This window comes from Bombus pascuorum, chromosome 3, assembly GCF_905332965.1.
Source record: "Bombus pascuorum chromosome 3, iyBomPasc1.1, whole genome shotgun sequence".
Taxonomy (NCBI): Eukaryota; Metazoa; Arthropoda; class Insecta; order Hymenoptera; family Apidae; genus Bombus; species Bombus pascuorum.
Genome location: NC_083490.1, coordinates 1,187,300 through 1,198,136, shown reverse-complemented (window position 1 = coordinate 1,198,136; position 10,837 = coordinate 1,187,300). Strand labels below are relative to the sequence as shown.

General features: G+C 47.0%; 1 protein-coding gene across 1 annotated transcript; it reads right to left on the bottom strand.

Annotated features, from left to right (window-relative positions):
* Positions 1-2,033: 2,033 nt before the first annotated feature.
* LOC132905241 (uncharacterized) lies at positions 2,034-9,962 on the bottom strand. Its single transcript, XM_060956358.1, has one exon. The coding sequence runs from the start codon at positions 9,361-9,363 to the stop codon at positions 6,502-6,504; it is 2,862 nt and encodes a 953-aa protein (XP_060812341.1). The 5' UTR covers positions 9,364-9,962; the 3' UTR covers positions 2,034-6,501.
* Positions 9,963-10,837: the final 875 nt, after the last annotated feature.

Here is a 10,837-nt window from a genome sequence, read left to right as displayed (position 1 = left end):
GGCTATTGAATCGGCTAGAACGAACACCACTTACAAACAGAGTTATCGCGGATTTCATTTTCTTCCCATTTGCAATGTTAATCATGCCAAATGATTTTAAGCTAATTACGTACCGGGAGAACGCAATATGGCCTACAATAAGAACGATAAGATATTTAGTAATCTTTCAAAAAACCGTAGAGAGAAGTATCGATAAATCAGTGCGACTGTGCTACCACCGTCGATAACAAAAATGCCTGGACTATACCATTGACGTTAAGAGCTTCCATAAACCTGTAGAGGGATTCGAAACTTGTTCGATCAACGTCATTCGGGGCATTACAATTTTAAATAAGCTGTTAAAGTCACATTTAAATAGGAATGCAACAATTAGTACATGTTTATCGCGCGAAACTAATCGCGCTTCCGGTTTAATTATCATGTATTCCAATCCAATTATGCGTCTACTCTAAAGATATATAGGAATATACGTGTTGCATCACACGCATGTGTGCAGCTGTCCGCGCTACATTTTTTAGCCCCTGCTACGTAAGTTCAAGGAAACAGCCAATAAAAACAACAATTTAATTTTTCTGCTCGCATTAACCTGTTGCATTAACGGTGATTTATAGATAAACCTGTAGTCTTTATATTGTAAAAGAAACTCGTCGAGTTTTAAGAATGAGATGACACTTAACAAATCAAAAAAACAACTACGATAAGTTAAAGATCTTTTACGTCATTTATCGACACAAGTGCATAGCCGATGAACAGCAACTGCATAGCGTGCAGGCAGGCGTGCGATTGCGTGCCTAGAAAGTTTAGCGAGTACGTGTGCGATCGTCGATCCTCGGATACTACCAATCAACCACGATAACGGAAACAATGCATCGGTTGCATCGATCGCAGATCGCACGACTGTATGAGTGCGCGTCCGACGTGACTACTTTCAGTATACGAATCAGTAAGTTGACTTGTCCTTATCTTCGATATGACTTCAGTCCTCGTTCAAATGCGACAGAATTATTTAAAAGCATCGCGGTAAAGCGTACTTTAACGATAAATGTAACACGTGTGTAACGCCGATATTTCAAAATACGACTTGAAATTTCGAACCGAATGACGTTGACATATTGCAAGCTTGTATCGCAGTTGTAAGTTTTAAGTTGAATTTAGCGTAATTCGAGATAGAAGGTTGCGGTAATATTTCACGAGTTTCTTCAGCGTGTGAAACGTTTCGTTAGATAAGATTACCATCTTTGCTGAAAAAGAAAAGAAGAACAATCGTTTGAACAATAGCAGCAATGATACCGATTTGCGACATTTTTCTTCGTACGATCTTTCAACGTCAAACCTCTTCAAACGTAGATCCTAACGACATAAGTTATCGGATTTATTTCTCGCCTTATTTCTGGAATTATTTCTCAAAATATTGGAACTTTATTCGTGTTATTGTGATAAAAAAGAAAGGCATAAGGCAAAGGAAAATTGTGGGGTCGATAAGACAAAAGTTACTTTGTAAGCCATGTCTGTTATTTCCTCGACTGCATTTCTAATTATATTCTCGTCCTCGATGTATCGATACGTCGCGTAATAAATAATGGGATGAAACAAGATCGAGATCAAAGACTGTACCGCTCCCTCGAAGTCAACTTGTAAATCGACGTGTGTATGTATCTTTGTTCGACTCTGTCAACTTTTCTCAAATTATCAGTTTTCCAGTTATCTCGAGACGCTCAGTCTGCCACGCGTGTAAGCGCCTCTGAGAAATGTATATACATAATCAAATGCGTTTTCACAATTACGTAATCTCGTACGATTAGAGTTATCTAAAGCTACAAGAAAAAAAAAAAAGAGAAAAAATAGAAAAGGATGTACCGATTGCATTATATTTTCGATGGTGGCAAAACGTGATACGAAAACGGTTGCGAATTTGTATTCCACGATAAACATATACTGCGTAGTCAGGGTTAAAGGGAAAGGTCGTGCCACTATAATTAAGTTGTTACGTTAAGTTGTCAATTACTTTCAAAAATGGAAATAATACACGAAGGTTTCATTTAAAATAGTCTCTTATATTTTCTCTCAAATTCTCATAATCTACGCGTGTGTATATAATACAATATTTAATACAGTAATTTTTGTTTCTTCGAACGTACAAAAGAAGTGAAATAAACGACAGATTCACGATGCCTGTCTCACCGTACATTAAAATCGTTCTCGAGCATTCTCTCTCCCTTTCTCTCCGAACAAATTCAGTCTCTCCCTCTCACGCTGTCGCTACGTTGTTCTCGATGAATCACAATAGCGGATATGCTTGGTAATCGGTCGAATTTTGCCGACAAATTGAGAAACACACGGATCGGGCGATGCGCAGAGAGTATCGTTGCTTTCGCCGCTGTTTTTAACGTCCGCTGAGAATTTCGACCGTACAAACGATTCTACGATTATCACACTTTGAGCTGCCTCTGTTGGCGAGGGAACCCGATTCGTTCGTTTCTAGCTCTCGATCAACCCTCAGAACGAGTTCACGTTCGACTAACACAGTTTTCCATATATCATCCGGATGATTTACGATCGAATGCGAATTAAATGCCAACCGATCAGAATGACTGAAGATGTACAGTGGACGAGCGGAAGATATATATTAAAAAGGAGAGGAAAATAAAAAAAAAGAAACGAACAAAAGTATAATCTATCGAATTTATACGACAACTAGATCGATCTGGTTTATTCAATTAGAAAACACAAAAGAGAAACAAAATAGCGGTTTTGACGCGACCAAATAAATAAAAGAATAAATGTGAATACTGATATTATTACACGCTTGGACGAGTCACCGGTGTTCTCTTTCGCGGAGCGTATCCTTGCCAACAACCCGCACGGGAACGCTTCTTTGCCGCGGAGAGGACGTAAAAATACGTGGCTCGTTCTAAGGACGCGAGACACTTTGGTCCTTGATTCCTTCTCGCGCCAGCGAAGCTATAAGGCACGAGCGATCTTTAAAAGGCACCGGGCGAGTTTTCAAGCGCTTCGTTACATACAATTTGATCATATTAAAATATAATAATTATTTATACATATACATATTTATTTATATATATATATATATAAAGTCAACTTTGTCTCTATCGTTCAACACTACATATATATATATATATATATTTCTTTACACATATAAGATACACGAGCATTATGCTTACAACGTAATTATTTGTGTGTGTGTGTGTGTGTGTGTGTGTGTGTGTGTGTGTGTGTGTGTGTGTGTGTGTGTATGGTTTGTGTATATACATCGTCTCCCTGCACGTGGGTTTAAAACGTGGGGGTTCGCCCACGAAGTTTTTCTCCCCACTTCGAACCAATCGTTCGTTCTCTCCGTGTCTCCTTCCCCTCTCTTTTACTTTCTGTTCACACAGTTTGATGCACTTAAAAAATATTGCTTATACAACGCTTTATGCCTCGTTTAATAGACTCTTGTGGGCTGTGCACATGGAACACACGCGTGCGCACGTTCAAAACGCGCGCCGACATACACGCAACCTCGCATTTATTTCTCGCGCTATCGAACACGCACGCTCTCTCTCTCTCTCTCTCTCTCTGTCTCTCTATCTATCTATCTCTCTGTTACACACACAAACACACACACACACACTCTCTCGTCAGTCGGTTCGACAGTACATTTATTATGTAAAACGTTGTTATGGCATTATGTAATTCATTATGGCTTAAGATTACGCTATATTTTATTGTACATTGCCACCTTGACCCTATCGGCGAACGCGGACAAGGTTAATACGGTTTCTTCTCCCACCTTGGCGATATTCGATTCTCGAGGTTTGTTCTTTGTCAAAGAAATTCGTTAAAAAAATTGTCAGTTAGAAAATAGATAAAAGAAAAAGATTAGCGGTACGTTTGGTAGATGAAATTCCATCTACCAATAGAGGTAGGAAACCGGAGGAATTTAGTTTCTGCTCCGTGGAGGCATGAATCCAGGTAAATACCGTTGACCCGTGCGTAGCGCTATCCACGAGGAACGCAAGTGCATCTTTCTGGCTGATAATACTATCGCAACGCGTGAGATTAGTCGCGCTTGGAACGAGCTCGATTGAGTCTGAATATTGAAACATTGACGTAACTGCTCTGTCTGCGATGGTAATTTACAAAATTGCCCTTCTTTGCCACGACGTGCTCAATTGCCGGATCGCAGAACATTCGTGGAACGCTATTTTCGGTTTCCCATCCGAGGGAAACTTTCTCGCCGGATCGTACTCTATTTTCGCAGACCGTGGGGCACACGCTGTACGCGTAGATTATCTCGTTCCAATCGATTCGGGCAGATAGCGATCGATTATCAGACGCAGAAAACGGAACGAGGCATTTCCGAGTTTTTTTTCTTTTTTTTTTTTCGCTTCGCGACCGACCGCTGATTCAGAAACTTTCTTCGCCGTGATAGCTCGAAGGTCGTCCGACGATAAAAATGAACGCGTTATCGACTCGAGAATCGAAATAAGCCGGCGGAATACCAACCGGAGAACGAACGCATGAAACGATGTAAACGCGTGAATAATTTATAAGAATAATTAAGAACATTACTCTCGTGGTTTTGTACCGCGAACGAGTGCGCTAACCTAAATTAGAATCGCGACCATATTCTCTAAACACTCGATGTTACAACGACGTTGAGTCCCTGTGTGATTCTAATTTCTATATTATATGTATATCGTGTAAGGCACGCGGATTTTACGGAACGTTTTCGTGTGTGTCTTTTTGAAAGTCTCCCCGTACGATCAGTCTCGTATCCCGACTTGAAGTATTACGTATATGTGCGACCAACGAACGAATCGTTTCGACGTAAAACGTTGGATTGTCAAAATTTCATCGATCAATAGCAATAAAAATATTTACAATTTATCGCAACAAATACATATTTTTAAGTTTCTCCACGCGGAATCGATTCGCCGTTTTACATTCCCTTTCTATCCTTGTCGATTTCTTAGCGGAATCGAGACACAAATTTGTACAAAATATAGCTCTATATACGACTAAGTCTACGTGTAAGTTTGCTCTAAATTGGGCTACACGTTTGTTCTAGGATCAGCGAGAAGAAAGGCACGGATGGCGACCTCCAAGGGAAGCGTGTACGGCGAATTTCTCGCAAAGTCCTTCTTCCACGTTTCGTCCCTTTCCTTCTTCCTCGGGATCGCACGTTCGATATAAAAATAACCAATGACGATGCTAGCGTGAAGATCGAACCAAATTATTAACAAAGATGCATCGATATGTTCGAAATCCGAGATTACTCGGCTCGATCTTCCTATACCGTCGTATATACATATTTACAGAAAATTCGATCCAGGATGAAGGAAACGAGATACCTAAGGAAACAAATCGCCTGGCTGTTCGAGAGGGGAGAGTGTTCCGGAAAATTAGAGAGGAAAAACTGAGACGAAACCCTGTCGTAATACTTACGCACCATGCGTGGCACACGGGTGCGCGTATGGAAGAAATTGTTTGAGCAATTAAACGATATTAAGAGATCGATCCTCGACTGAACGCGAAACGAGAGGAGCGGCGTCGGTTCGTGGAAAAAGTTCACCGGTGTCGCGACACCGATCTGCTTTTACCAAGAAATCGAACCGGGCTCGAAAGACAAAAACCGGTAGCCGTTTCCCATGGTCGATTACGAATCGAGTGTTTTCCGCGAAGGCAATTGGCGGCGAAATAAAGGCGGTGTCGGTCGTGGTGTTGCGTTACGGAACGGCACGGTGCCGCGCGCGAGACCACGCTACCGAGTTTTCCTCATGATCGATATCATACCGAGACTGACATAATTCCGTAATTATAGCGAGCACACTCGACCTCTAAACGGCCTAGCCGATAGCCGTCGAACGAGCTAATCTCGTCGATAAAGCCGGCGCGAGAAAAAACTTCTCCGTGTGTGTATTTCTCGATGATTTTCATGGGTGGGGAGAAAGAGGGAGAGGAGAAGGGGAGGAGCGAAGAAACCTTGCGGAGGGCAGCGGGAGAAAAAAGGCCAGATCCGAAGAAGTTGGAACATGCCGAACGAAGACGCGACCGTGTATAATCTCCTTCCATATCCCGGCTCGTCCAATGGTCGATTAAGACTTATCGTGATGTATAACGCGACACCGATGATCGAGGAAATGATAAACGCTTACGTGGCATACGACGTGTCGTAGATCACGTACCAATCGATCCTGTCCGGCTAAATCCTTTGTGGAAGGTCTTTTGTTTTCCAACGAATATCTACGAATCGATTCGAAACGTCCTTGATGCGGATAAAATACTAACTGTAATGTTTTCTTTTTTTTTTTTTTCGAACTAAATGTTAAACGTCGATAATGGTTACGTTCAACGGAAATATCGGTTTTGAAAAAATTGTTTTCGTATCAAATACAAACTCCTTGATATTCGATTAATTTGAATGGATAATATGCCGTTAAGATAGAACAAACCGTCGCTCCTGTTTCGCGCAATCGAGGATCAAACGTGATTTACCAATTAAGTGTAATGAGGACTCGCTGGATACCTAACAAACGCACTCCTGACCTGTGGGAACTCAGTGTACGGACTTGGATGAGCCCTCCAGGATACCGGCAATCTCAGGCTCAGCTCGAGAGCATAGTCGTGACCCCTGCCTTCGTTTAAATTACAGATACTTTGGCAGTTGTTGTTGTTGTTCACGATTATACTCTGGCTACTGATTGGTGACAAGCCTCTTTGGATCGCGTGTTCCTTGATAGGTTTTGTCACAGGATTGTCTAAATACGGCTTGAATAGAATTGCGTCTTTCTTCAACGTTGGTCCCGGTGGCGGCGGAGGCGCGGTTGACGCCGGTGGCGTTGGCACGGTGCTCGATACCGGCTCCGTCCTCGACGGAGAAGCGACGACGAGCCTCTTTGGCTTCACCAAACATAGCGGCGTTTCCTGAGGAGGCACTTCGTGGCAGGTGTTCGTCCTGATCGGGTCTTCGGCTTCCAGGCAGAGCCTCTTCGGCGACGGCAGAGTTTCGTAACAACAGGAAAGCGTGCAGTGCTGTCTCTTAAACGCCGAGGACAATTCCTCCGAGTGCTCGGGAGCCAGGGTGATCTCCGAGGAATATTCTCGAGGCGAATAACAGTACAGCCTGGTGTGCGAGTTGGAGTAGCAAGATCCTCTTAAGGAGGTTTCCTGATAGCACGAAGCGACCGGTGTTACGACGTGGCTGTCCATGCAACAGGCAAGATTGCAAGAAACGACGGGCTCGTTCTCGGAAGATACATCGACCGCGGCTGGATGCTGGTAGTACGGAAGATGGTGCGAAGAGGAGGAACCAACGTCGCAACAGTAAAGAGGCGGAGGCGATCGCTCGAACTCGATTTCAATTCGATCTTGCGATAAACTCGAAACGTAGTTCGACGTCCTCAGATCTACCGGTGAGTCACCGGAAGCGGCATCCTGGATAGGGCCGAGCCGTTGTCTCGAGTTGCCACGGAGGGCGATCTCGCCTCGCAGTTCCGTCTCCTGACCGAGCCACTTCTGTACCTGACGACGGTTTATGCCAAATTTTCTGGCGGTGGCACGTTGATTGCCCGCCACGCCGACGTCTCGATGGAAAGCGTCGAGGACGTCCAATTTGAATCGAAGGGAGAAAGATCGTCGACGAGCGAGGTCGTTGGACGAATTGTGGCTGCCGGAAGAGCAGTCGAGAGGGTCCATCTCGCTGTCGGAGCAACTTGTGCTGGATCTTCCGGAGCTGACTGGTTCCTGAGGGCTCGAGGGTAAAGAGTACCCTTCTCGATCGTGTACGGGACTTATCGGACAGGAGTCGGTGAGTGCCGAGGCAGCGGCAGGCGGTCGTTGGTAATCGACGTACGAAGACGGGACAACGGCTTCTCTTCCATCTTCCACGATCGGTGCTGCGACATCCTCCTCCAGCTGAATCTCCTTCTTCACCATCGCCCTACCGATTTCTGGTTCTTCGGCGATGTTCTCCGTTTCCTTCTCTGCGTGAATACGAAGCGCGGTGGTCGTCGTTTCCCTGGACTCTCTGTGGAGCTGCTGCGCCGATCGGTGGTGCAGGGACTGGATCGGTTTCTCGGAATCCAACGTTGGTGACGCGTGTGCGTGTGCGTGTTCGTGGACGTGCACGTGCAAGCATGGACTCGCGGAGGCCCGCGGGGAATCGAAGTGAACGGACATGGTGGAGCTGGAGCTAGAGTTGGAACCGGTGCCGTTGGCTGGATACGAAATGGGCGAGAGAGGGACCCTCGAGACACCGGGGGAACTGGCCGATTCGCACGGCCCTGGCGTCGCCGCCGAGTCTGGGCTCGCTCGTTCCGTCTTTATCATCGACGGCGCTAGCAGCGATCCGTACGACGGCGATGACGATGATTTCCCGTCCATCGACGACGACGAATCCACGTCCCCGTAATTTTGCTGAGTTCGATGACGATGATGATGAGTAGCACTGGGTGGCGACGAACGATGTCGATGTAACGACGATGTGGCGATCGCGATCTCGTTGCTAGCCTCGTCACCACCGTATCGATGGTGTTCCTGATGAACAGGTACTCGATACGCCGTCAGAGTCTCATACACTTTCGCTTCGTTTCGACCGTCAATAAAATTTTCGTGTTCTCGTTGACCATCCGAATTTAGAACGTAGTAGGTGGATTCTTGATCCGCGCGTGTCTCTGAGTAACCGTGAACGTCCACCGTTACCTGTACTCGATCCTCTGTTTCCCGACAAGAATGATGCTGCTCGGAATTGCTGCCGGAATATTCTTGATATCCGAGACGAACGGGCAAAACCGGCGCCGCCACTGTTCCAGATTGGGAAGCATATTGGGGCGAAGAGGGTGAACCACCATGAGGAGGATGAGAAAGAAGAGGTGGGGGCCCTTGCTGTGTAGCCAGCTCGTCGCCGTGCAGTCTGGCGAGGCTGAGGTTCAAGGCCGGCGCTGCTGGAGTCACGGCAGGCCCCGTGGCTTCCGTCACGGTACCGTCCGGCTTGGAAACACCCACGGGAGAGATCGCCGCTGTCGAGACAACTCCACCACTGGTATTTCCAGTCTCGGCACAACTGTTTCTCAAATTATCCTCGCACTGTAACCATTTTTGTATTTGACGTCGATGAATCCCGTACTTCCTCGCGGTGGCACGCTGATTTCCACGACAGTCGATGTCGTTTCTGTACGAATCGAGAACCTTGAGCTTGAAGGCCGGCGCAAATATCCGTCTGCTTCCCATCACACCGACCGATTTCCTCGCGTTCTGTTGCTGCTGATGTTGATGCACTGATTGTTGTTGTTGCTGCTTTTGATGCACCATTTTCACTGCTGTGTTTCCCTCACCGAGCACTTCGTTTACTCCATGAGCCATAACGCGTGTTATATTTCACGAACCGAACTGCTTCGCAGCGTGACGATGACCGTCACGTCGAACACGAGAACGAGAACACGACGATGAGCTTCGAAACCGGGCACTGCCAACGACGCACGGGGGTACCTTAACGCGTAACATTGCACGAAGTGGCCTGGCCGCGCCGCGCACGGAGTTCCTTTTAGGTCTTGGTAGATGCCGTAACTAATTTTCATCCCCACCACCGGCGACGAATGCGGCTGCTTCCCACTGAAACGATCTTTCCCTTCCCCTCGCTCGTCCCAAGCTCGCTCTCTCGCTCGGTCGCCTCTTGCCGCGCGTCACCCTTCTCGTTGCCGCACTCTCGGTCTCTCACCGTACTACCCCCACTCTCGCATCGACCGTACTCTCGCGCTTTCTCTCTTTTTCCTACCGCCGATCCATTCTCTGTCCTTTACTCTCCGTATTCAGTAAGCGCCCCTCGACGTCCCGCATCCCACTCGAGTAGCACAGGCGCTAGTCCACCGCCGTCGGCCACCAGTCATTCTTCTTTCTTTGCGCCACCGACCTAACCTCCACCAACTTCTCTCTTTCTACGGCTCTCGTCATCCTGCCTGACTGCCCGCACCCGTAGGCGCCCCACCCGCCCCGCCCCTCCCCCCCGTCGCACCCTCTCGCCTTTCTCTCCTCCCTTTCACACCTCAGCGCCGTAAAACTCCGCCATTTTGTGTGCTCACTTCCGTTAATGACGCGCGCGGGAAACGTCACGCCAGCGTGACGACGCTCTCGGCGCCATGTTGTCTGCCGTACTCGTCTGACTGCCTGCCTGCCTGCCTGCCTGCCTGCCTGCCTGCCTGCTTGCCTGCCTCTGCCCGTCGCTCGGTCGCTCGTTCGCTCGCTCACTCGCTCGTTGCTTACCAACTCTCGGCTCGCACTAGCCAGCATGGAGCCGTGATTTTTGTTCGCCTTTCTCCTAGTGCGACTCGATCGTGTCTTTTCTCGGCACTCGTTATACTAGCATATGCTATGCAGAATCTCTTCCAATGTCTATGAATTGCGATCGAATCGAGTCGAATCGAATCAAAGCGTCAAAAGAATTGTGGACGCGCGAGTCGACTCGACTCGACTCGACTCGACTCGATTCGATTCGACGAGCTACGATGTTTTCTCGCGCGGCTGAGATTAGGCGTGTTATCTAGGTTAAATCGTTGAAGACCTACGTCAGACTTCGCATACGGTACGATTCTTGAAAGTTTGCCGTACCGAGCGCCAACACAGCGACCGTCGTCTAGGAAGTTTTATTGGCATCGAGTAAGGGGAAAGGCCGGCGAGGCAAGGGGATTTTGACTTCCAGGAAAAATGCCTGTGGCCGTGTCAGCTTTGCCAGGTAGTGGTAGGTCTCGTTAGGGTTGAAGTACCGTTCCTATTATAATCTCGGTAGGGTAATGTGATCTGTATTGTTCTTTGATACTTATCACCAGCATTCTACCGATTT